The 26632-nt window shown below is 44.2% G+C and overlaps 2 protein-coding genes across 5 annotated transcripts; one reads left to right on the top strand and one right to left on the bottom strand.

Moving 5' to 3' along the window:
* Window positions 1–1122: 1122 nt before the first annotated feature.
* LOC311532280 (tricarboxylate transport protein, mitochondrial-like) lies at window positions 1123–12963 on the bottom strand. Of its 2 annotated transcripts, XM_084650604.1 has the most exons (10): window positions 12763–12963; window positions 9894–10001; window positions 9667–9766; window positions 8673–8811; window positions 8222–8306; window positions 7870–7974; window positions 7516–7631; window positions 6569–6642; window positions 5820–5916; window positions 1123–1826 (listed from the first exon to the last, which is right to left on the bottom strand). In XM_084650604.1, exons 1-10 carry the CDS (start codon window positions 12884–12886, stop codon window positions 1767–1769), a joined length of 1008 nt encoding a protein of 335 aa, XP_084506730.1. In that variant the 5' UTR covers window positions 12887–12963; the 3' UTR covers window positions 1123–1766. The 2 variants fall into 2 exon arrangements, with proteins under 2 accessions (XP_084506730.1, XP_084506731.1); XM_084650605.1 differs by lacking the exon at window positions 1123–1826 and having other exon boundaries at window positions 4532–5916.
* On the top strand, window positions 12543–26457 carry TEKT1 (tektin 1). 3 transcript variants are annotated; one of them, XM_084650602.1, is made up of 9 exons: window positions 12543–12626; window positions 14623–14685; window positions 17565–17811; window positions 18741–18906; window positions 20142–20270; window positions 20834–20977; window positions 21883–22105; window positions 23710–23906; window positions 25595–26457. In XM_084650602.1, the coding sequence occupies exons 3-9, from the start codon at window positions 17622–17624 to the stop codon at window positions 25752–25754; spliced, it is 1209 nt and encodes a 402-aa protein (XP_084506728.1). In that variant the 5' UTR covers window positions 12543–12626; window positions 14623–14685; window positions 17565–17621; the 3' UTR covers window positions 25755–26457. The 3 variants fall into 3 exon arrangements, with proteins under 3 accessions (XP_084506728.1, XP_084506727.1, XP_084506729.1); XM_084650601.1 differs by lacking the exons at window positions 12543–12626; window positions 14623–14685 and adding an exon at window positions 15609–15786; XM_084650603.1 differs by lacking the exons at window positions 12543–12626; window positions 14623–14685; window positions 20834–20977 and adding an exon at window positions 15609–15786.
* Window positions 26458–26632: the final 175 nt, after the last annotated feature.

The raw sequence follows: 26632 nt of genomic DNA, 5'->3' as shown, positions 1-26632 counted from the left end.
AGATTATTTTGCATTCAATTTCTGCAACACGAAACATGTTAATTTTTTCCTTTTCAGAGATTTCCTGGATTTCAGTGTAACTGATTAGGGGGCCCAAGCCTGCAAATCCTCACTTTTGGGAGCAGGTTTGCAGACTTAGGCCTTCAGTAAATATAGTTATCAAATTGTAGGCTCCTTAGGATAGAGACATGCCATGTTTTATTTGGTTGTAAAGTGTGTCAGACACACCTCTCTAAACATTGGTAGCAAGCAGCTGATCTAGTATTAACAGCGACTGAACATTTCTCTGCTGTACTTCTAAGCATTTGCAGTAGAACACTGACCTCTAATGGCTAGAAATCAGTTCAAGATCACTCTGTGTAGTGCTAATTCAACTACGCAAATTCATTTGAACACATTCCCAAACGCATATCTCATATAAATAAATAAAATGCATTGAATTATCTGATTACTTTCAAAGCCAGACTAAAAGCAGTGTCTGAAAATTAAGAGACATCACTGTGCATGTACAGTTTAGAACAGGGGTCAGCAAAATTTTTGTCCTAAAGGCTACATCAGGGTATGGAAATTGTATGGCTGGCGATGAATGCTCAGGAAACTGGGGGTAAGGGAGTGGGTGCAGGCTCTGGGGTGGGGCCAGAAATTAGCAGTTCAAAGTGCAGGAGGGGCTCCGGATTGCGGTGCGGGCTTTGGAGTGCTCTGGGTTGGGACCAATAAGTTCAGAGGGCAGGCGGCTCCCAGAAGCATGTCCCCCCTCCAGCTCCAAGGCTCAGCCAGGCGGCTCTGCGCGCTGCCCCGTCCACAGGCGCCCCCCCGCTGGCAGCTCCCATTGGCTAGGAACCACAGCCGATGGGAGCTGCAAGGACGGCGCCTGTGGACAAAGCCCCACCGCGCAGAGCCGTCTGGCCATACCTCCGCATACTACGCAGGAACCGGAGCGGGGGATTGCTGGCTGCTTCCTGGGAGCCGCACGGAGTGGGGCAAACCCCCAACCCTGCTCCCCTGCAGGAGCTGAGGGCCAGATTAAATGGTCTAAGGGGCCGGATGTGGCCCGTGGGCCATATAGTTCACCCACTCCTGGTTAAGAGCATTGTTTGAAATATCCATAATGACGTTTTAAAACATGATCAATAGTAACTTTAATTATTACATCAGAGACAAAGTAAGATACATGTGTAGCACCAGGGGGGTCTGAATGAACAAAGGAGAGAAGATACATTGCCAGGAACTCCAACAAACTTCAGTGCAGCCAGACCCTCACTATCATACCTGCCTCCCCTAGAGAGGGCCACAGGCAACACTCAGAAGAACATGGTTTCACTTTCCATTCCCCCAGCCTCTCTCAAACCATACTCCTCTGCGACCCTGCTAGTGAGAGATGAGAAACCCTTACAAGACTTTAAGAATGCATTCATAATAGTTGTAACACACTTCCCTTTGGCGTGCTTGAACATTGTAATCTGATCAGTATAGATTGTGAATACGCATTTTCATATGATGAATTTCTATATTTCAATCACTGTGCAGCCTACAAGGAAACCCATATTTAGATTTCAAGAACCAATTACCATTGTATCTATTTAAGGGCCCCAAGTGTGTCTCCACAGTAAAAATGCAGAGATAGAACAAGTTAACAAATTAAACAAATAATCACCTTCAGTAGCTGGATAGGTGCTTCCTACCTCTGTTCCATCCAGAAGTTATGTGGAGTTTCTAAGGAGAACACTGGCAGTGATGCTGACTGAGAAGAGGATGTCCCAGCATAATTACCTTCCCATCCATATAATTCTACTGAATTTGAGATTGTTTCCTTCTGCACCATCCAGCTGTGGAGAATACAGAGGTATATAGAACAAATATCTTTTGCAGCAGGGATTCCACTTTAGTTGGATATATTTACCCAAATAATATGAACTACATCACTAATCAGATTACAGTGGGCAAGTTATGCTCTCATTTATTTGTGAAAGCATCAAGATTGCATTGGTATAAAGAAAAACAAAATTTGGTCCATTATCTTCTCACCCAGTGATTAAACACTTTTGAAATGTATCAAATTCTCATTTGTTTTCTCTGATGAAATCCACAAACAAAAATTTAAGAAGCTCCATATTTAGATTTAATTCTTTTTGAAAGAGACAAAAGATTGAACTTGTAAACAATTATTTAACATTAAAAATAAATGGAGCAAACAAGTTAGAAATGTTTAAGAAACACCGAAAAAGGCACAAACATTAGAAAGTGGCTTCCTTGAAGCATTGATCAACATAGCATTTCCTGGTTATGGTGCCCAGTAATGGATAAAATTAGAGACCTTCTAGTAATTCCATGTACTACAGACCAGAACAACTGGCAAGTCCATGTACTACTGACTGGACCAATATTAGGTACAAATAAGCATAACTCTGTACAGTATTTTTACTTGCCAGTGTGGTAGCTTTGTAAAGATGCTGTCTGTAGGTGAACACAATCATTCTGATTTTGCTACAACTGAAGATAACGTGTTCCTATTTCTGGTCCAGCCGATTCGGGATTACAAAATAGGCGGCTAATGAGCCAGTATGGCTAAATGAACAAAGCTAAAAACACTAGTCCCCAAACCCACATACAACTTAACACAGCTGTCAGTATTTATAAAAGTCAGCCCCCTCAACAACATTTAAACTTCATGATCAGGCTTGATGCTTTCCTGTCACTTCCTCAGCTCTCCTCTCCTGTTTAAGCTTAATGTCCTAGTATTTAGTCTTATTGCTATTTCTATTTGATAGGCCAGAGCCAACTCCTTTCATATAGGCACTGTTATAACTATTTAAGTCACTGTAGTTTGTCACCTTAGGTGTTGCTTCCTCCTCAGCTGAGCTCTGAAACTAAGTGGCCACTAAAGCCATTTTTAGCAATGAATCATACTTAGGCTCTGTGGCAATGAGGAATTTGGACATTTACAAAGGCTTTGAACTGGTTATCTATATCAGAGTTGAAGTGGCTGATACAGCTATAAATGGCAGATCATCTAAGGTTGAAAGTAGAGCTGTAGAAACAGAAAACAGTTTGCCAAGAGAACTCACCTGACGTCCCTTTGATGGCGCAGTTAAGACAGATGGGTCACTGGGGATCAAGAAGTTTTGGCAACTACAGAGTGATTTTAGTGGACACAATTTTGGTCAATGTGGAAACTCCAGTCAATAGTGCATGGGGACAACCTTGTTGTTTATTGAGACAGTAACGAGGGTTGTAATGACTTTGGCAATAAACTATTCTTTAAGTTATGAAGGTGGAAGCCCTGCCTATTCTGGAGGTGACTATGTAAAGGAGCCATGTTATGGCAGTTATGAAGTAATGCATATGGCTTTAGAGTGGAGTGCTTAAAATTCCAATAATTCAGCAGACATGTTAAATACAGTATTTCTTGATGACCAGTTAAAAGCAACACCTGTTATAGGTAGTAACATGGGGTCCCAATTCTTGAGGGGTTCCTAATATGCTCTATATGTGCTTTGTATTCACCAAAACCCAGCAGCAAATTATCTGTAAATCGCAGATTACAGAAATACTTTAATATAGAATGTAAATGGCCAGTTCATAGAGAAACATGCACCACTCTGTTGGCCAATGCTTGCTGAGGGCAAGTGAGTGGACTGGCACAAGTTTCCTATAGAGTAAGGAAGCTTCTACAACTAAGTTTCCAATCTCTTGTACTTGGTGACAAATCCAACGACATGCTAATGGTGAGAACCACAAGAGGAAGGGATGGTTCATATACTACAGGGATAATAGGAGACAGGGCAGTACCTTTGCTTTGACATGATCCTTTGCCTAAACTGCCGTGAGCTTAGCTCTAGTTTGACGTTTTCCGACTTGCCCAAGTCTAAATGCCATAGCAAGTCTATGCTGTAGGATAGAGTACGCTAGATGACATTTTATCTACATTGATTTGGACCTTTCAACAACTATTTTTAATGCTTGTCTTTTTAAAACTATATGCACCTCGGGCCCAAATTATCTTCAGATTCACTGGTGTAACCCTTGAAGTAACTCTGAATTTACACTAGCGTAAGAGAGAAGTATTTTCCCCGCCCCCATTTCCCGGAGGATCCATGCACACAGGTTAAATGAAGTGTCTTCATATGCGTTAATGATTAATGTAACACCAAAATAAAGAGGTCAACTAGAATCATTTTTGAAGAACAAGTGTTACAATGTCTTAAGTTTATTCTCTCTTTCAGGGAAAAAACCCCATTTGCCATGCTCAGTGTTCCAGTTTGGCAGGCTGATTACTAAAGCATATATTAAGAACCAACGTATTTATCTGTTCATAAATACAAGACTACAAAATATGTTTTAGGGCATTATCTAACCCTTGAAGATGCAGCTCCCTGAGTTCCTATACCAGACAGAACATCAGAGCAACTTTCAGTGATGTCCCTCAAGAAGCTGGAAGCAGGGGTTAGTGAAATCTGGGGCCAGATCTCCAGTAAGACTGCAATGGCCAAGTAAAGTTACCAGAATACAGACAGAGCATAAAACACTGCAGAAGTTTTGGAAACTTTATTCTGCAATTTTAGAATAGTGCTAGACCTACAGTCCTTACTCAAGTAAGATTCACTGAACTCAACATGAGCTTTACTTAAGTAAATATAGCAGGACTGGGCCCTTATATAGTAGGGATGTAAAAGGTTAAACAGTTAGCTGGTAAGCATTACGCTGACCGTTAACTGGACCTTAACCGTTAACCCCAGCACAACCCCAGCCCCGGCCAGTGGGCCCCCTGCCCCGGAGTGACCTCGGTTAACCAATTAAACAATATTATTTTAATCATTTAACCGGTTAACTTTTTAAACTGATATTTACATCCCTATTATAGGCCAGTGATCTGGTCCCAAGCATTCCTTGCCGCTTCTAATGCCTCAGATCAGAAAGCTGGTCCAGCATTCTCTCCACAGCAGAAGCCCAAAAGGCAGCTTCCTCCTGGCCCAGAAATCAAACTCAAAAGTAAAAACAAAACCCAAACAAAAAAAACAAAACCCCTATTTACACACTTGCTATTCAGCCTGACAGATGCTGTCAGCCAGCATGGAAAGTTTGCTCCCTTCTCCAATTTTTCAGCATATGTGATCTTTCAAGAACAGTGTGGCAGACTCTGCTCTCATTTATACCAGTGTAAGTAAACAGTAACTCTATTGAAGGCACTCAAGCCTTGTCTACACACACAAGTTGCACATGTTTAAAAATCAGATTACCTAAATCTGTTTTGGAACCAGTGCACTTTTAAAACTAGTTTATGCGTCAGGGTAAAATCTATATAAGCCAGGTTTAAATTAAATGAGAGTGTCCATACACGAGTTAACAGTAACTAAAATCCATTTAAAACCAAACAAAAAACTTTTAGTTGTTTGACACAGCTTTGTGTTTCGATGGGGCCTCTTTGGAGTTTAATGGTCAATAAAATTAATCCAGAGATACACTCATGTAAACAGCAGAATCCAGCCAAATGTTTTTACTTTAATTGGTTTTCTGCCTACCAAGATCATCAATTTCAGCTGTGTTAGGAGCCAGTATGTATGCAGTTAGTAATGCTGCCCTACTAACCTTTTCTCTACACCATACAACTTATAAACTTTGAAGTAGTGTAATGTTTGGATTACAGTTTTGTCACTTTAAAGAATGAGGACGGAGTGATAGTTTTTGCATTTCAAACCCCTTTGATAATAAACCATAGGCAATAAGTTCAATTTAGATCTGCACTCATTGGCCTTGGCTAGCCAGCTATCCAAACTGTCCTCGTTAGACTTATACAAGCAGCATCAGGCAGTTTTCCAGACCTTGTTGAGAACATTGACCACTTCTTCATAAATAACAAACACAATTGCTACATCCAAACAGACTCGACCAAGACGGGGAACTGTTCCTTTGTAAAATCTGTAGGTAGAAGAATTATAAATAAGAAAATGCTTCACAGAAGAACATATTTTTAGTTTTTGGAATAAAAATTCAGATGATTTGAACAACGAAGTTGCCTATACAGCTATAAATCTATTTCACAAAGTCAATCTCAAGGGCAAGTTGAACTTCTACAGTTTTGCAAATAGTTTCTAATAAGTATTCCTAAAACAAGTTGCCTACAGTAACTGATTAGATCAGATTCATAAACTGGCAATGAAAAAACCCTGTTAGATCAGTCCCATCCGTTGGCAAATAGGCAATAGTTCTTATAAAAGATCAACAGCATAAACTGTTCCACAAGCATGTATGGAGAGGAATGAAAGTTATCAAATATGCTTCCATCTTCTTTTCCTTTGTGACCAGTCTGCATGTGACAGACAGTCATTTGGGGCAGGGCAAGGAACAGTAGTTGTAAATGGCATATACTAGTTCTAGACTGCACTAAAAGTGAACCCATGAAGACAGACACCAAAACAGTACTAAGATAATATCCATAAATGCCATTCTAGCAAAGAGGTGTACGGTGGGCTAAGAAGTGTTACCCATCAAAATATGGAAAACAATAGTTTCACTGAAATATTGCAGCTATAATATCCCACATATATTGACAACAGTTGAATCCACTTACGCTAATGAGCCCTCCTTTTTGAGGATCTGATAGGCACAATCTAGTGTATTTTTATATTTATGGGCTTCCAGGCCCTGAAATGAAAAATATAAGTGAAGTGAGTTGAGTGATTAGAGATCTCAGCTTTTAGCAAATTCCAGTATAAATTGTAATTAAGAAATGGCTTTTTCCCCACCCCTCAATTAGAATCCCAAAATTGTCACAGTACTATCTGCTAAAATTATATGAACAGTGGAAAAACATGGGAGGCCCAGAGAGAAAAGTGCAGGATTTCCACAAAATTCTACCTGCCACTTTGGATTAGTTTATCTGTGAAAAAAATCCCAGTCACAAATTTTGAAGCTTTTATGCCTAGTTTTCATTTTTAAAGACAAATCCAATGATGTGCCATCATTAATACACCTTTCCTTTACAAATGGAAATTAAGCTTTTAAAACATCAGCAGAAACCAATCAAATCCAAGGATTTCTTCACAAAAATGTGGCTCCCTTTAGGGTAGTTGTGATGTGTGGTACCTGACACAGCCACTAGCAGAGCACTATGCTAGATCTGAAGTCAAATGCAAACTTTGTTAAGTGAAAAGAAAAGGAGTACTTGTGGCACCTTAAAGACTAACCAATTTATTAGTCTCTAAGGTGCCACAAGTACTCCTTTTCTTTTTGCGAATACAGACTAACACGGCTGTTACTCTGAAATTTGTAAAGTGAGGAGTCTTTTTCCTCGGTGTTTGTTCAGTGCGTAGCACAATGGGGTACTGGTCCACAACTACAGTAATAATAATAATAATCCTCAAGAGTCACAGTAACCCAGAGAAATTGTAGCTGTAAAAGACCAGCATATGGGGTTCTTTTTGCCTTCTTAAATGAAAGATCAGAGCTCTGCTAACTAAGTGTCCGGAGAGTGGAGAGACCGTTCATTTTAAGATTAGTTTCCGTAGTGATTTTTACCTGCATCCTGGTTTTGATGACATCTAATGGAGTATTGCCAAAGACACTGGCTGCTCCTGCAGTAGCACCAAATGCAGCTGTAATAAATGGATTCACCTTTCTGTGGGGATTATCACCTGATCAAGCACATACAGGAGATAAAGCAATTAGACCATATACCTCAACTAAATTTCTAAAAGCATTAGCATTTGTACTTAATTTAGAATATATATTGTCATATTCAATTAAGTGGTCAACAGTAGGAAGTATTGATCAAACTTTTATAACATTGCCATTTAAGCAAGTTTAAAAAAATTAAATAAGATTTATCTACTTCTCATAATATAATTCAATTGCCAGCCTGACTCATTTTACCTAGATACCAATTGCGAAGGGAAGTCATCACAAAGAAACGGATAGCCTGGTTTGAACCTTGTTTGAGGACAGTTGCTGTCAGCCCCTGATATGTGCCACGTAAGCCTGTAAAAGATTACGTAATTTTCATTTTATATATACACATTTTAAAAAAATGCGAGTGAAAATTAGACAGCCAGAATGAATCTGCCAGTCTACTGAAACACTGGATGATTCACTGGAACAAACAGTGATCTCTCTCAAAACATTAATCTTATACTATTAGGCTCAAATAGAACAAAGGATGTTTATGGTTCCCCCATTAAGTTATGCAGAGATAAAAACCACAATAGTTTTTGCTACATGATTATACCTTGTTCCCGAACAATCTCCCGGACACCTTGGAAAAACCCTCTATACTTTGGATTTAAAGAGGACTGATCATGAATGAACTTCACCTGTAACAATTTAAAATAAAACTTTAAGCACAACGTTGTCTCATGACTATTATCCTCTAGTCCATCATTTAATATGAATAGGGGCTATTTTATTAGGTTTTGCAATACTGCCAACTTCACAATTCACAGGAAAAACCCTCCCCTGCCTTTTAAACAAAAAAAATTTCATAACTACATAAGTTTTCACAGTAAAGTGATAATACTCTGGTCTACTTGCCCTAAGACGGATGAAAATAGCACAAGCTAAAATGTGGTAGGCCATTTTAAGAACCACAATGAGGAAAGAGTGATAGACTTGTTTAGCTGACAGGAAGAAGTTTCCAAGAAGTAGATGTTATAGCCTATGAATATTAACATTCTGCCCACCTTTATAGTTTCCATTGGACAGACGACTAGGACAGCTTCTGCAACACCAGCTCCAAGGCCACAAAGTAAACTCCTTTTGTTGTCTAATTTCCCATTTGAATCCTTTGCAATATTGCTGAGGAACTCAAACATTCCGAACCTGCAAGGAACAGAAGAGTTTTGTTTTCTCCACCACAAATTTCCTCAATCTTACCCTGTGTGATTTGGCGAGTTTCCCTTAATATTACTGAAGTAATAACTATGACAAACAAGTCAAAAGGAGACTGTGTGCTATGATAAAGCTCAGTAAAGCATCAGCTAAAAAATGCAAAGAGAAGACAGAAATACAGAATGAAACAATATCACATGTCTAAGTAAAAATGTCATCTTATTCTTACCAGCAGCATCCAATAAGATAATGAAGTTGACATTTTGCAGCGATCACTATCTGACCCTGGAATGTTTGATCCAGTGCATACCACAAATAGCCTCGTGATGTTAAATCTATATTATCTAGTACTTTATTTAAAGCACTATGATCCCAAACTGGGTCTTTAACAAGAGAGAATACTTATAAAATGGACCACTCACTATTTTCCTCTTTCGAATGGTGTAACAGTCAAACTGATGTTGTGTCTTTTTCCCCCCCAAGATGTTCATGTGGCCTAAAAATCTGCTTAAAGTTTCAATACAGAACATTATTTTTCCAAGACCCGCATTGCAAGGCAAATAAGATACAGATAGAGCTCAAGAGAGAGAACTGTACTGAGCACACCACAGTTCTTTAGAAATTGGGGGGGGGGGAGGAGGGAAATGGTGGAAAAGGATATAGTTACAAATAAGATGCAAAAAAAAAAAAAAAAGCAGAAAGCAAAAACCAGTCTCATTTAGCACTTTAAGATCTATAGGTGAAAAAATCATACTATAAAATTGATGAAAACCCATCAGCAAAGTCCTTCCACAAATCTTGACATTTTTATTATATTTATGAATAATAATTTAGAGATCATCTTACCTGACAGCAGATTTTGGAATAGAGCCATACAACAAAGAACTGAGGCCCCTGTACAGACCCTTGACACCATGTTCCTGAATGGTTAGCCTCACACAGTGACCTGCAAGACAATTTCCAACTTTTACTTTACAAATGAATCATACAGCTTTGCCTGCCAGGCTAACAGTCTACTAGAAACTTTGTTTGATATTTTAAATGCACACAAATGCGAGTTGTTATCCTCTTACCAATGCTTCTATACCGAGGGGGATTTGCTCTTTCATCCAATTGTAACTGTGTTTTTACATATTCTGTGGGAAAAGTGATACAGACTTCAATACCTCCAGCAATGCCACCTGCACAGAACAGAGAGGTTGAAATGTTATGCTGTTATTTTATAGAAACAAAAAGTAAGCAACACACACATTGTGCCAAACTGCACTGTGCCAATCAACATTGCTAATGATCCTATTAACAGTTTTGGCAACAATGCAATAAAGTACAGCAACACAGCAGAAACATTTCAAAACCAGAAGACACCCAGAAAAATTACTGGCTCAGCCAGTAACTATTACAAACCAAGCAGCCAAGACAAAAGGGGAGAGGATCAAAGAATTCCATTGAGACAATGAGAAATAATTCTTAAATTACAAATGCAATACACCAACAATCCAAAAACAAAAAGCTTGGTTACTTTTAGTGAAGATTAAGTGCAGTTAGAGAGGAGAGATTCCATTCAACACCAAAAAGGCTAAAATATTAACTATGGAAATCACAAGGATGGTGGTATAATTTTAGCTTAACACCCAGCTCACATATACACACAGATCATTAAACAAACCAATAAACATGACATAAAAACCAACAGACACACTAATACAAATCCAGCAGCCACACTTCTTGATTTTAGTGGGAGTTGGATCAGATGATTTTCACTTTAGACTTCAGCTGGAGTTGTGGGTACTCAGCATTTGTGAAAATCCAGCCCAGTATCTATAGATACCCATTTTTGGAAATCTTGTTCCCCTCCGTTGACTCTTCCTAATATCCAGCTGAAGGTTTTATTATTCTTGGGACCATACCTATAAAAACTTTAAGAGGTCCCCTTTCTCTCTTCACCCACAGAATCCTTCTTAGAGTAATATATTACTCAGCAACAATTAACCAAGGAATATTTCATCTCAGGCTTCTGCTAATTTCAAAATAACCTTTTAGAAGCCCTCACTGGAATGAGATCACTTTTCAGGATCTCCATACAGCCTCATCCTTCTCCCACTGAAGTTAAAGGAAGGATTCCAGTTGACTTTAATGTTAGAAGTATCAGGCGCCTAGTCCTTATATAGCACACATGCTAATCATGCTTTTCAAGAGATCAGTCCCGATTTTTAAGCTAATTTACCATTTTTACCCCCATTCCATTAATCCAGAAACCCCTCCAAATTATAATATTTCAATGCAGTTCGAGGGTGTGTATTTCCAGCTTTCAAGTGATGGATATGACTGCAAATCAGTTTTTTTTTACAACTTGATTCTCCACTGCCTTGTACCTATACAATCATTTATCCCAGTGCAAAACAGTTGTAAAAACTCCACTAAAGCAAAACAGTAGAATTTTACATGCTCTTTGAATATGCATGAGTGATTAAACAAGGTGCAAAGCAGTGGAGAATACAGCCCTTACTTGGGTCCCTAAATGTGAGTTTTTGAAAGTCTGGCCTTCAGTCCCAGGGACTGACAACTTCTTGCAGAAGGGAGGATGAAGGAAACTCATATGGCTCCACGCACCCCAAAAACCTCTCTGCACAGCACAGCCCCCTCCTTGCGACCATTCCCTACCCCTTGGGGGAAGCTCACTCTGTGTCATTAAAGGAAATTAACACAAAAAGAAGTGGGACTCAGCAGCCAGGTCAGCACCACTGTCTTTGGGGTGAGGCTAGAGCAGCAAGGAGCTAGGGGAAACAGCAGTGACACCTTCCATGGCTGTCCCAGTACAGGGTAAGTTACAGCTGTCATGATCCGGCCAACACCCCCTTTCACCTCCAGCCAAACCACCCCAACCCCACTGAGACCAGTCCCCCCCACCTCCAACAGGCGCACCCTCGCCCAGCCCCACTGAGACCGTCCCCCCCACCTCCAACAGGCCCACCCTCGCCCAGCCCCACTGAGACCATCCCCCCACCCACCTCCAACAGGCCCTCCCTCGCCCAGCCCCACTGAGACCGTCCCCCCACCCCACCTCCAACAGGGCCACCCTCGCCCAGGCCCACTGAGACCGTCCCCCCCCACCTCCAACAGGCCCACCCTCGCCCAGCCCCACTGAGACCAGCCCCCCGCACCTCCAACAGGCCCACCCTCGCCCAGCCCCACTGAGACCGTCCCCCCACCCCACCTCCAACAGGCCCACCCTCGCCCAGGCCCACTGAGACCGTCCCCCCCACCTCCAACAGGCCCACCCTCGCCCAGCCCCACTGAGACCGTCCCCCCACCCACCTCCAACAGGCCCTCCCTCGCCCAGCCCCACTGAGACCGTCCCCCCACCCCACCTCCAACAGGCCCTCCCTCACCCAGCCCCACTGAGACCGTCCCCCCACCTCCAACAGGCCCACCCTCGCCCAGCCCCACTGAGACCGTCCCCCCCCCCACCCTCGCCCAGCCCCACTGAGACCGTCCCCCCCCCACCCACCCACCCTCGACCAGCCCCACTGAGACCGTCCCCCCCCCACCCACCCTCGACCAGCCCCTCTTCTCCAGCCCCACTGGGCCCCCCCCACCAACAGCCCCACTGAAGCCGAGCACTCCCGCCCCCCGCAGCCCCGCTGAGACCGACTGGAGCCAACGCCCCCTCCCACCAGCACGCGCTGCCACGCCCACCCCCCGCATCACCGCCACCCGCCCCCCCCCACACAGCTGGGACCCGGGAAAGCCGCGGCCGCGCCGGGCGACACACACGGTGACACCCCCCGGCGCCTGTAGCAGCGGAGGTGCGGTGCGGGCGGGCGCTCAGGGAGTCTGAATTCCCCGCCCTCGCGGCCCTATCCTTGCGCATCGGGCGGGGCGGGCGGGAGGCGGCGGCTCCTCCTCCCTCTCCACGCGCGCCTGGCCGGGGAGGCTCCTTACCGGCCAGGATCGCCTTGCCCGGGTGGGTGAGCTTGGCTCCTGCGGTGGCTGCGGCGGCAGCCACGGCCCGAGGAACCGCTGGCTGAGCGGACATGCAGGCGGCTCTGTCTGCGCCCTCCCGCATCGCAATTCAATCGCGCCCCCGCCACTGTTCTGCCCGCCAATGCGGGACCGAGCTGGGCAGCCCCCATCGGCCGCCCTCTTTGCGTATTCATGAGACCTTATGAATATTGATGAGTGGTGCCGCGGGGCGGGCTCAGCCTGGGGGCCACTGATTGGCTGCGGGGATAGTGCGGCTCTGGGATTGGCTGGCGGTGGGTGAGGCGAGGGGGGCGGGGCGGGGAGATGCTGCAGGCTCTGTGCATTGAGATCTGTGCATTGAGGTCTGCAGGCTCTGTGCATTGCGGGGGATGCTGCAACCAGGGCCCAGTGCACTGAGGGGGATGGGGTCTGGGGTCTGGGAAGGGGGCCTCATCAGGTGACATGGCTCACAATAACGCCTCATAGGTCAAGGGGTAATGGGCTGAATTTGCAGCACGGGAGAGGTAGATTAAAGGGAGGGAAAACCTAACCCTAAGGATAGTTAAATACCGAAACAGGCTTCTGAGGGAGTTGTGGAAGCCCCCATCCTTGGAGGTTTTAAGAGCAGGTGAGACAAACACTGGTCAGGCGTGGCCAGGTATAGTAATGTTGCCTCAGCACGAGGGGGTGGACTAGATGACCTCTTGAGTAGAGCCCTGCGCAGATACAAAATGTATATACCTATACAAAGCGGAGATCTGCGGCGCTGCAGGGCTCTACCAGGAGCTGCAGCCGTGAAACCAGCAGCATGTTGGGCTGCTGCTCGCAGGAGCCAGCACCCAGCCTGGGCATCTCCTCGGGCATGGCCGTACCGCCCCCACAGCCCTGCCCACCCAGGCTTACTGGCAACCGTCCCGTGTCACGCGAGCGTTTGAGTGGCTCCCAGACAGGCGTCCCTTCCACGTAGCGGGGTGTGTCTCCTGTCTGGGAGCATGCGAGCCGCTTGCACACACTAGTGTGATCAGGGACAGCTGCTGGTGAGCCTGGTGCCCGTCCCCGTGGGCAGGGCTGGGGGCAGAATAGCCATGCTGGGGGAGCTGCCGGGGCTGGGCGCTGGCTCTTGCAACCAGCGGCCCGACATGCTGCTGCTTTCGCCCCTGCGGTTCCTGGTAGAGCCCTGCAGCTCCGTGGATATCTGCTTTATATCCGTGGATATCAGCATCCTCGGTTATAAATTTTGTATCCATGCAGGGCTCTACTCTTGAGGTCCCTGCCAGCCCTACATCTCTATGATTCTGTCTGATGTTATTACATATCTTCTTTTTATTTATTTTAAAAAATTATTAAAATCAGAAAAATTTGAAAGATCACATTTCCTTTTCCCTTTATGCTGTTCAGTTGCTTATTTTCATTTGTTTATTATTATATTTCATTCAAACAGGGAACCTTGACTGCTCAGTTTCTCTTTCTGGTTCTCATGGACTAACATGAGATGGTGTTTGGGTTCACAATAGCCTGGGAATGTTAAAAATTGTTCTAATTACTAAGAATAAAATTATTCTCATTGTTTTTAATTTTAAAAAATCCTCTCCATCCAAAAGTTTAATTAAAACTTGTGTTAACCATAATTTAAGTTAGGGAATAAAATTGTTTGATAATGTTTCTTTAAGGGTTCACTGAGATGTTTTAAAAATAAAGAGGCAGTTTTAGATACATAAACCAATAAACAGAATATGTGTAGGCTTGATATTTACAAATAAATATGTTTTACAAGCAAAATATTTTGAGTGTATTTCCTCTTGGACTTGAATTCAAAGTTTTATGTTTTCCCTCCTCCAGTTGATGACACTAACAGAGGGTAATGATGAAGGCTGCAAGAGAAATACAGAACACTTATTTCAGGTAAAGAGGTTCACCAGTTCTTAGTGGCTTTACATAACAGATAATAAACAAAGGTCCAATCCTGCAAAGTGCTGAGTGCCCTTAACTCTCAGGAGCAGGAGCAGGCCCTAGATTGTCAGAGCAAAAGTTCCAGAATCAAAAGAAAGCTAATGGGATACCACTGGATCACACTAAAATATTTTGGGGTGGACTTTACAATCTGGGGTGACTGAGACATGGATTTAGATCTATGTGCACAGTTCAGCTCTCAGGGTGATCTGGAATATTTCCCCAGTTTTTGACTCTTTCAGCTCCAGCTTCTGTCTCCTTCCAAGTTTCACATCTCTCTTTCCTGTCCTTTCTTCTCCCTTCTTTCCATCTCTTAAATACCAGATCCTTCTCCTCTCAGTAATCTATAGCTATCTGGTATTTACAGAGCACTGATTGCCATAGAATTATCCTAATATGCCTAGACTAATCCCTTTTTCAGTTCAGCTCCATCTTTTCTTGTCTCTGGCTACTGATCTCCTTTTGTCCCCTGAAAGGAAAAAACATATAATTGCCTGTTTAAAAACAAAATAGTGTTCATAAAATATGTTGAAAGTCTAACGTTTTTTAAAGTATTTAATTAGTTACAATTTAGACAGTCATTTAAAGCTCTTGTAACTAGGTTTCAGTACAAGGTAGATGATAATTCATTTAGTTAGTTAGCTAGATTTAAAATAATAAAGCCGCTTATCCCAGGCTGTAGGCACCCTAACATAATTAATTGTAACAATAAATACAAGTGCATTAAGTCTCTGCGTGATAGATAGATGCTCATGTGCTGGAAGGGAAAGGACTATTATTCTCCAGCCATGTGCCTCTTCCAGAACCCCGCCCCTGTTGCCAAGGTGAAGTGTTGCCTTGTTCCCATAGGAACGGGTTTGTGTATATTCCAGGCTGTTTCTGAGACTGCTCCTGGAATATTCAGTCTGGGGGGGGGGACATGCTTCACTGCTGCAGCGACTGAGGCTGAGGTCACAATCTGGAGTGACTCGGCAAGTTAAGGGAAGCCAAGATCTTAGAACTTGGCCAGCTTTTGCCATAAGCAACAGTCAGGCCAGTAGCCAGACAGCAAAAGTAGGTGTGCAGTTTGAGGGGACAGATTGGCGTGGGTGGGTTTGGCGGCATGGACTGATGTATGTCTGTATTTGTTGGGGAGGGGGTGGATTTGAAGGGAGGGATTGGTGTGTTGTGTGTGTTTAGGGGAGGGATTGTTGGGGAAACACTTGGATGAAAGCACAAAATCTCGTTTTCAGCACAAGGGTGTATTATAATATGTTTCAAGAGTAACAGCCGTGTTAGTCTGTATTCGCAAAAAGAAAAGGAGGACTTGTGGCACCTTAGAGACTAACCAATTTATTTGAGCATAAGCTTTTGTGAGCTACAGCTCACTTCATCGGATGCATACTGTGGAAACTGCAGAAGACATTATATACACAGAGACCATGAAACAATACCTCCTCCCACCCCAAAGGAGAGTGAGTTTGTGTGTGTATGGGGGTGGGGGGGGTGAGAAAACCTGGATTTGTGCTGGAAATGGCCCACCTTGATTATCATGCACATTGTAGGGAGAGTGGTCACTTTGGATAAGCTATTACCAGCAGGAGAGTGAGTTTGTGTGTGTGTGTTTGGGGGGGGGTGAGAAAACCTGGATTTGTGCTGGAAATGGCCCACCTTGGTTATCGTGCACATTGTAGGGAGAGTGGTCACTTTGGATAAGCTATTACCAGCAGGAGAGTGAGTTTGTGTGTGTGGTTTTTGGAAAAGGGGGGGGGGACCTGGATTTGTGCTGGAAATGGCCCACCTTGATTATCTACACATTCTAAAGAGAGTGGTCACTTTGGATAAGCTATTACCAGCAGGAGAGTGAGTTTGTGTGTGTGGTTTTTGGAAAAGGGGGGGGGGGGAGAAAACCTGGATTTGTGCTGGAAATGGCCCAACTTGATTATCATACACATTGTAAGGAGAGTGATCACTTTAGATAAGCTATTACCAGCAGGAGAGTGGGGTGGGAGGAGGTATTGTTTCATGGTCTCTGTGTATATAATGTCTTCTGCAGTTTCCACAGTATGCATCCGATGAAGTGAGCTGTAGCTCACGAAAGCTTATGCTCAAATAAATTGGTTAGTCTCTAAGGTGCCACAAGTACTCCTTTTCTTTTTATAATATGTTTATATCTTGTACCAAATTCATGTATTTTATCATGACCTCTTGGCATCACCATTTCCATAAGTAACAAAAATTACCTTAGTGGGCCTTCGTTTTTCTTTTCTTTTCTTCTGTCCTTCCTTCCACTTTTTCCTTCCCTTGTACCTCTTGGTGTATTTTCTCCTCCATCTTTTTCAGGTCTGTTTTCCCTTAGCCTAATGTTTCTGCTTAATTCTTTTTAAAATGGTCAGCTCAGCTCACCTCTACGCCTGTTTCTACATCTCTTCTTTCTCTTCAAGAGACTTTTTCTGATTTTGCCTTCCTCTCTTTTTTTTTATTTTCCCTATTTGTCCCTTGAGTAATTTCGCCCTCCTTTTCCCATGTTTTCTTTCTTTCTTTCCCTGGGTTATCTCTCACCTTCTTCCATATTCCTTTTCAGTGTCTTTCCCTACTCCTCCCTGCCCTACAAGCCCCATCTCGCCCTTTATTCAATCCCTCAGATTTTCATGAGCCATTTGGCTGCCAGTGCCTTCCCTCTCCTTCATCATCCTCCAAGCTGACCCAAAGTCTGGTCCACGTGAAATCTTCACCTACTTCATTCAGGGGCTACTACTTACCCAGTTTCCATCCTATCCTCCCTGACCTGAAGGCAGATTCTTTTGCTATCTGTGCCCCAATGACCTGATGCAATATTATCCCATTTTCAGGTTCTCCATCCTAAGAGCTAAGCTGCTGCTTCACGTTCAGGATCTTTCAAAAAGACAATGGCCAAACTGTTGCAAGCTCCACCCAAGTTCCTCCCCCCAGAGTGGCATATTGCAAACAAGACACAATATGCCAGTGCAGAGAGTCAGAGATCCAGGTCAGAGCGACTTGTAGCTGAGAGCCAGAGGCTGGTGGATGAAATCGAAAAAACAACTCAGAAAACCCAAAGCGATGTTAACAAGAAAATAGGTGATCGTGTGGGCTTTGTTATTTTATTGATATGATTAAGGGAGACTCTCAAAAGCAGGAGATATTAAATAGTAGCAAGTTTTAATGGCTTATTTCTCCTTCCCTTAGAAAAATGGGATGCATTTCCAAATCCTTTTAAAAACACTTTGTGATGGATTTTATATTTTTATAACCAAACAGTTTCAGGCATCTGTTAGATATAGGGAGATAAATTCAGTCCTGGTATAATATTTACTAATTGTTAAGGCAAGAGCCTGGACTGAGTAAAGAAAGAAAAAAAAAAACATATCTTGGCTCACACTGGGTCATACATTACATTGTCCCAGCTTGGAAATGGTGTAGCTCCACCATGTTCCATGGGGAATTCAGAGAAATTGTGCATCAGGGTGCCAGGAGTAAGGTGGATGCAGTTGTGATTTGCCTTTGAGAATCCTCTTTCTTACCCATGTATCTCTGCAAAGGCCAGTTACAATCTGACCCTTTGAAAGCATTATTATTTTTATTACAATAGTACCTTGAGGCACCCAGTGTGGCCAGAGCTTCATGGTACACTGTACTTAGATGTAGTCAGAGGCAGACCCTACCCCAACGAGCTTACAGTCTAATGAGATAAGACAGACAAAGGAAGAAGTATCATTATCATCCCCTCCATTTCACAAATAAAGAGCTTAGCCACAGAGAAATCAAGCAAGTTGCCCAAGGTCACACAGGAAGTCTGTGGCAGAGGCAGGAATTGAACCACATCTCCTGGCTCATAGTCCAGTGCCTTAGCAAAACCATTGTAGTACATCAGCATACAGAGCTATGTGCACGGCACTTTCTGTGGCTCGAGTCCTTTTCTGCCCAGGGCTAAGGCTGGGCCGTGAGGCTCTGTAGAAAAAGTTGGGCTTTTATTTATAATTAATGTGAAATCTCTCTTCATTCCACAGAACAGAGACTTGATGAAATAAAATTCTGGAAGCAAGAATTAGATGACAAACTAGAACAGGTTTTTAATGAGACAGAGGTGCTGTTGACTTTTAAGACAAGGCTAGAGAAAGCATTGGAGAGCTGTAAAGAGCCACTATTCATTGCTCAAGAGTGTCTCTTGAACAGGTAAGAGTAATAGCAAAACAACAACAACAATAATAATAATTAAGGGGGTAAGAAAATGAATTGCTAAGCTGTTAAAAAAACCAAAAACCTGACCGTGTTATGGATAAATGATATGTCTGGGTCTGGGATGTATGACATGTAAGGCCCAATCCTGCAAAGTGCGGAGCCCCTGCAACGCCTGCTAAAGATGGAGTTTCTAAAAGGGGGTATATGGGAAATAGGTACTGAGCTCCCATTGACATCCGATGGGAGTTGGGAACTTTGCTCTTGTAGATGTCTTTAGAAATCCCAGCCAAAGTCAGCAGGATTTGCAGGCGCTCAGCACTTTGCAGATTTAGGCTCTTCATAAGAGAGACAGACACCCACAGAGAAGGAAATGCTTTGTACCCTGTGCTCCAGCAGGGGAGATCTGGGTTAGATTCCCATTCCCAGCCTCCGTCTCCCATATGGCTCCAGGCAGCAGGAGCTGGCAGTGCTATGGAGACAGTGCTTCCAGGCCTTTGCAGGGAAAATAAGGGAAATCCAAGAGCATCCCATTGGGCTGAGTGGAGAGCAGCGCTGATAGGTTTCAAGTGCACTGCAGTCTTCCTCCTCTGGAACGATGGTGACAATGAAGCGGGTCATCAAGTTTCAGGCTGTAAAGTGGATGAAACTTGAGGAATTCTAGGACTTTGATAGCAGGCATGGAGGACTGCCCTCAGAGCTCAGGTCCTGATGGATTCTCAACAGTGCTGAGCACCCACAGTTCCCATCGGCTTCTGTGGGAATTAAGGCTGCTCAGCACTCCTCAAGATGAGGCCCTAAATAAACAAGTATGTAAGAAACATGATCAATATATGAAAGCAAAGTGAACAAGTCACAGAATCCCGTCCTTTTTGTGCTTCACTGCGACTAAGCGTGTGAAGAAAGGCTGAAGGCCCAGGCCCATTCGTCATGTGTTCTGAGCAGAACTCTTTGCTTAATTCATCTTAAAAAAACCTTTGTAAAATAAGCCAGGAAAGAGAAAAGCAGCATTATTCCTGACCCTGCAAATGAAGGGCCTGATTCTCTTCTTGGTTGCCTTCCATGGAGTCACTCCTGATTTACGCTAATGTACACCAGAGGAGAATCAGGTCCTAGGAATGGAAAGGTGGCTATGTCCAATCAGTTATAACAAGAACAAGGGCTTTGGGTCTCCAGAGCTGCAATACTCAAATGGTCGACACAGAGTGATGGCTCTCTCCTCTTTCTCTTAGGCAGAGGCGAGTTGGGATTGACTTGGTCCATGACGCAGCGGAGCGGGAACTGATAAAGGAAGTTGAAGTGCTCCAAGGGATTATGGCTTTGCTTGAGCGCACACTGGAACAAACCAATGAGCAAATTAGGTATCAAGGGGTCAACAAAGGAACAAACCACCGGATAGATCAGAATGGGGAGTGCTTCTGGAGAGGTTGGAGGAGGGCTAGTGTCAGATCCTCAGAGGTGCTAAGCAGCTGCTGAAATCAGAGGGGAGTTGCAGGAGTTAGTACTTCTCAGGGCTTAGACCACGCCATTCGATTTTTAACAGCACTGATTTCAGTGGAGAGTTCTGTTTAGACACTGACGGCACAATATGCCCCAGCATCCGTTGATTCCCAGGGCCCCAGTCCTGGTCCCACACCAGTGAAGCCAGTGGGAGTTTTACCATTGACTTCAATGGCGGCAGCAGCAGCATGCCCTAGATTTTTACAACTTGTAACTCACAGTATTGCCTATTATGATAATAACATTCATATTTTCTTATTTACCTGATCCTGCCAACAAGCTGCATGGATGTCAGTGGAATTTTTGAGTGCCAGTGGATGGCAGAATTTGGCCCTTTAGTGGTGGTTTACCTCCATTAAAAAGAGAAGGGGATAAGTATTTTGTTAGGTTTCAAATTAAGAGAGTCTAATTGTTTTCCCCCGAGGTTAAACCGTTCAGCTAAATACAATCTGGAGATGGATCTGAAAGACAAGTTCACCGCCTTGACAATTGATAACTATTGTTCCAACTTGACAAATAATACACCTGATATAAGATATGCCAGAAATGTACTGAAGGTTGAAGGAAAGTAAGTGGTTATTTCCCTAGCTACACATCCAGTAGTTATACAGACATAATATAAACTGTCCCTGTAATACAAAGCCTAACATACCCACTCCAGTTTATAATAAGGTTATCTGTCTGTCTGTCCGTCTGTCTGTCTATCTTAGGGATTTATATCGCAGCCCATCACCATGGTATCTGAGTGCTTTTCATCTAAAATCACTACTAACAACAAAGTTCCTAATGGACCATTGTTCTGTTGAATGGATCTGGTGCTAATTGTTTATGAAAGCAAAACTTCATGGCACTGGAAACCCACAATGGATTTACTAATCTAACTTCCAGTTCCACCTCATAATGATTGCAGAATGTGGTCCAGTAGATTGGCCATTGGAGTAGGAGTCAAGAGATCTAGGGTCAATTTCTGGCTTTGTTATTAATCTGCTGTATGACCTTGGCAAGTTGCTTCCTCTGTTTCCCCACCCAACTTTTGTCTGTTTAACTCTTAAGCTAAAGTCTTTTACTATGTGTTTGTACAATGCCTAGCACCATTGAGCCTGATGTTGATTCTGGCCAATAATTATAATGATGCTTAATAATGATGAACATAATAATAAGCAAAAAGAAAAGGAGGACTTGTGGCACCTTAGAGACTAACCAATTTACTTGAGCATAAGCTTTCGTGAGCTACAGAGCTGTAGCTCATGAAAGCTTATGCTCAAATAAATTGGTTAGACTCTAAGGTGCCACAAGTCCTCCTTTTCTTTTTGCAAATACAGACTAACATGGCTGCTACTCTGAAACCTATAATAATAAGCAATAATAATACTGCTTCTTTCATATTAATAGAGATCTGCTGTCGTTAATGCATTTATGAATACACAAAGAGGGCTGAAGATACATAAAGAGACTTTTTTTATTTTATTATAGTTCTGTGAGCCCTGAAGACTGGGTAGATTTCTCAAATGTAAATGTTGAAAAGGCTGACAAGCAGAGGAACAACTCTTTGATGCTCAGGGCCTTGATTGACCGAATCTTATCCCAGACAGCAAGTGACATGCGCAAGCAGTGCGAGACGGTGAACATTGCTTTTAAGAACAGGGTGAAGGAGACAAAAGATGCAAAGAACAAACTGGAGATCCACCTTGCTAAGGTAAACACTAGAGCAGGGGAGGGCAAACTATGCCGGATCTGGCCCGTCAGGGCTTTCAATCCAGCCCACAGGATTGCCGGCCCTGTGGCACAGCAGGGCTAAGGCAGGCTCCCTGCCTGCCCTGGCCCGCGCCGCTCCCGGAAACGGCTGGCACCATGTCCCTGCGGCCCCTGGGGAGTGTGTGTGTGTGGGGGCAGAGGGCTACATGCACTGCCCTCGCCTGCAGGCGGGAAACCATGGCCAATGGGAGCTTCGGGGTGGTACCCGCAGGTGAGGGCAGCACGCAACGGAGCCGCCTGCCCCACCCCGCCCCCAGGAGCCACTGCCGGACATGCCGGCCACTTTCGGGAGCGACACAGGGCCAGGGCCAACAGGGAGCCTGCCTTACCCTTGCTGCGCGCCGCTGCCACCCCGGAGCCGCTCGAGGTAAGCAGCGCTGGGCCGGAGCCGCACCCCTAACCTCTCCTGCACCTTGCATCCCAACCCCCTGCCCTGAGCCCCCTCCTGCACTCCGCACCCCTGCCTGCACTCCCAACCCCCTGCCCTGAGCCCCTTCCTGCACACCGCACCCCCTCCCATACCCCACACTCCCTCCTGCACCCCAACCCCCTGCCCTGAGCCCCCTCCTGCGCACCACACCCCCTCCCACATCCTGCACTCCCTTGTACACTCCAATCCTCTGCCCCAGCCCTACATTCATGGCCCTGCATACAATTTCCCCACCCAGATGTGGCCCTTCGGTCCAAAAAGTTTGCCCACTCCTGCACTAGAGGACAGTCAGCAGAGAAAATAGGACAGGGACATCAGCCAGTTCTATTGATCCAATGTCTTGAGCTATTGTGCCTTAAGAATTCTGACTTTGCAGTTCTAAGCTGGACAAAGTCCAGTGCTTTTTCTGTTTTTATAGCTAAAGTACCATTAGCTTTTCCATTCCCAGTTATACAAATCCTCATGATTGCATGTGTTACAAGGCACATGAAAGCTTGGAGGCTCTTGATGATAACACAGTGCTACATATTAGGTAGTAGCCATTCAGAGGCAGCTATGGTCTAGTGGCCGTGTCTGGACCTGGGAATCAGATGACGCTTGCTGTGTGACCTTGGACAAGTCATTTAACCCCAAATTTTCAAAAGTGGCCTGTAATTATGGATTCTTCAGTGTTTGGGTGCCCAACCTACGACCCCTGGAGTGAAATCCTGGTCAACTGAACTCAACAAGAGTTTTGTGACTGACTTCAATGGTGTCAGGATTTCACCCCTGAGTTTTAGAGATGCTCCACAACACAGGTGTCCACAATTCAAATGGATTTCAGCTTGAGTTGTGAATGCTTAGTACCTCTGAAAATCGGGCCCTAAGTATCTCAAATTGGACACCCAAAAATTGAGTGTTAGAGACCACTTTTGAAAATCTTGGCCCTAATCCTTTGCTGCCCATTGTGCTGCAGTTATCCCATCAGTAAAATGGAGGTAATAATCCTTGCTCACCTCTGTACTTTGAGATCCACCTATGAAGTAACGCCTTAGAATTGCAAAGTATCATTATTAAAGAGGATGTCAAGTTTTCAAGTGGCACCGTGCAGCACTTCCCTTTGTTGATTTACTAAGGTGATGGATGAGATTACATCCCAGGAAAAAAACATTGCGGCCTTAAAGAAAGCTATAATCGATAAAGAAGGACCTGCCAAGGTTGCTCACACACGTTTGGAGACAAGGACCCATCGTCCCAACGTGGAGCTGTGTCGTGATATGGTCCAATACAGGCTGATCAGTGAGGTTCAGGAGATCACAAACAATATTCAGAGGTAAGTGAAATGGTGAAACAGCAAGAAGTCAGTGGTGTTGGTCACTGGGCAAATGTAACCAGCCAAAGAAGTAATAAATACAGACACACGCACAGACATACCTGTTCGCACACAGTTACCACACGTTTTCAATATTCTGTATACCTATTTTTCTAGATATGGTGGTAGAGTAACAGAACCCTCTTAAAGGGTATGTCTACACAGCAAAAGCTATGCATTGCTTAGTCTACGTGAATTAATTTGAATCCAGCCACTGTTCCTCACACGTTCTTGTCAACTGCTGGAAATGGCCCATCTTGATTATCACTACAAAAGGTTTTCTTCCCCCTTCCTCCCCCCGCCCGCCCCCCGCTCTCCTGCTGGTAATAGCTCATCTTAAGTGATCACTCTCCTTACAGTAACACCCATTGTTTCATGTTCTCTGTGTATATAAATCTCCCCGCTGTATTTTCCACAGTATGCATCCGATGAAGTGAGCTGTAGCTCACGAAAGTTTTTGCTCAAATAAATTGGTTAGTCTCTAAGGTGCCACAAGTCCTCCTTTTCTTCTAACAGCTGTGAAGACAGCGCAGCATGGGTAGTACAAGCCCAGCCCAGGCCCTGGCTACATATTTGTCTCACTAGCCTGCTCTGAAGCTTGTGCTGTGCTCTTTTCATTGCAGTCATTACCTGTGTTATTTGGATTCAAACTAGCTTGGGTAGGCTAGCCTGCGCACAGCTTAGCTGTCTAGACGTACCCTTAGTGCCACGTTGTTTTCCCTGAGAGAGTTATGGATATTACTGTGGTTTTTCCACTCGTTAGATCTTTAAATTATTAAAAAGAAGATGTGATGGGAATGCCTGGAGCATCCCAGCCCCAGCTTTGCCATTATTGTCAAGAAAAAATTGTACTTTGTACATTGTTTTGTTGTCCTTTAATTATACCATTTCCCATCTGCTTCTGCTTGAGGAGAGCGAATGTTGAGGACTGTTCGATGTTGTGGCTTAACAACCTCCTTCAAATCATTTTAATTGGGAGAGTCAGTTCTGCAAAATCGTCAGTACCCAGTGTGTTCCCAATCAAATGGTGCTGTTTACAAAGGGAGGGAGGTTGCGCCTCTTGGATCATATGTGGAAGAGACCCTTAGCCAATGGACTTATCCCCTCCCACTTGGCATTGTCTCCCAGTCTCTGTGGAGTGCTCTTTGCTGATTAGATGATATATCTGGTGGAAGGGCTGGCAGGCCGGGGCAGGGTTGTTATGGGGGTTTGGGGATTAGTGGCATCCCCCTGTACCCAGCAGAGTTTATAAGGAAAAGGTAATGGAGCCAGGAGACATATTATCTTGCCATTTGATACCCCTTTTTAAGAGGGAGAGGGGAAGGGCTCCTGGACAACCATGGCCAGGAGAAGTCCCTGATAGCATGGCTCCGAAAGAGCTGCATTGCTGGAGAGCAAAGCGGGACAGAGAGGCCCAAACACCTGGAGGCACAGAAGCTCCTTGTAGGAGGCCACGGGACCTGCAAGGTGCGGGGGCATCTGTCCTGCATGGATGGGCCACCCCCGCAGTGGAACAATGTGGGGAGAAACCATAAGGGGATCTTCACAGAGATTTCCTCCCACCCATCCCGTTGGGAGGAAGTGATGCCGCTCAATAGCAAGAAGGTACATGTAGTCAAAACTAACGTCGCTCTTTGTTTCACCCCTAGACTAAAGGACACATTGGCACAAGCTGAGGTGGAGCTGAAAGGTCTGAGCCGTCGACAGCTTTCACTGGAGGAGGAGATCCAGGTCAAGGAGAACACACTGTACATCGACGAAGTGCTGTGCATGCAGATGAGGGAGTCCATTTCCATTAACAACTTCTGAAGCCCTGGTGTCGGATACAGCATTCTCCCACACTGGGCCAGATTCTACTGGGAAATACACCAGGGCAAAGACGGAGTAACCCCACTGAACATTAACCTAGCGCCTCTGTGTTTACACAAGTGTGACTCAGAGCAGAACCTGGCCTAGGTGTGTGAATTAATTAAAACAGACCTAAATGCCTCCTCCACAGCTGCCTGTGTCCCAGAAAGTCTATTGGAAGCTTTCCAGTAGACATTAAAGTTATGGAACAACAAGAAAAAATCCTTCATTCCAGCCACTTAGCATATCTTGGGTGCTGTCAGTGTCACTGTTTTTCTTTAACAGATTTTTTTAACTACATAAGCATGAACAGATATTCCTACACAAAGTCACTGGTTATGTTAGACAGACAGGAAGCCAGATCATGCTAGTTAGGGCCAGCTGTGGTGATGTGTACACCTGTCCACTGACAACTGGATGGAGAATGTACTTCAACCAAACGTAAGATAACTGCTGGCAGAAGCAGTGTTGGCTAATGGATAGGGCACTAGACTAGGACTCAGGAGACCTCCCTTCTATTTCTGGTTCTGTCAATGGCCTGATGGGTGACCTTGGGTTAGTCACATCCCCACTCTGGGCCTCAGTTTCGTCACCTCTAAAATGGGAATAACGATCTCCTTTGTAAAGCACACTGAGCTCTACTGATGAAAAGCATTATATAAAAGCTAGGTATTATTGTAAATGTGACTGTCCTGGCAGAATAATATTCTCTTCTTCCTTCGGTGCCATTGCAAAGACAAGACAAAATAACAAAGATGAGACACTGCGGGCCATCTGCGAAAGCCAGAATTTTAATACGTGGGCCTCTAAAATTGCTCGCTGCTTGTTACAGTTCTAGT

Source organism: Lepidochelys olivacea (assembly GCF_965140295.1).
Source record: "Lepidochelys olivacea isolate rLepOli2 genome assembly, chromosome: 17".
In the NCBI taxonomy this organism is placed as follows: Eukaryota; Metazoa; Chordata; order Testudines; family Cheloniidae; genus Lepidochelys; species Lepidochelys olivacea.
This window is presented reverse-complemented; position numbering and strand designations above follow the sequence as displayed.

What these genes read in the sequence shown, in the direction of transcription:
- LOC311532280 (XM_084650604.1), bottom strand. Translation starts at nt 12,886, where the DNA reads ATGCGGGAGGGCGCAGACAGAGCCGCCTGCATGTCCGCTCAGCCAGCG. An exon ending in ATTCCAAAATCTGCTGTCAG is followed by an intron (nt 8,812 to 9,666) that starts GTAAGATGATCT and finishes TGTTCCTTGCAG; the next exon opens with GTTCGGAATGTTTGAGTTCC. An exon ending in AAAAAGGAGGGCTCATTAGC is followed by an intron (nt 5,917 to 6,568) that starts GTAAGTGGATTC and finishes TTCTACCTACAG; the next exon opens with ATTTTACAAAGGAACAGTTC.
- TEKT1 (XM_084650602.1), top strand. Translation starts at nt 17,622, where the DNA reads ATGGCCAAACTGTTGCAAGCTCCACCCAAGTTCCTCCCCCCAGAGTGG. An exon ending in CAAGAGTGTCTCTTGAACAG is followed by an intron (nt 18,907 to 20,141) that starts GTAAGAGTAATA and finishes TCTTTCTCTTAG; the next exon opens with GCAGAGGCGAGTTGGGATTG. An exon ending in TGGAGATCCACCTTGCTAAG is followed by an intron (nt 22,106 to 23,709) that starts GTAAACACTAGA and finishes TGATTTACTAAG; the next exon opens with GTGATGGATGAGATTACATC.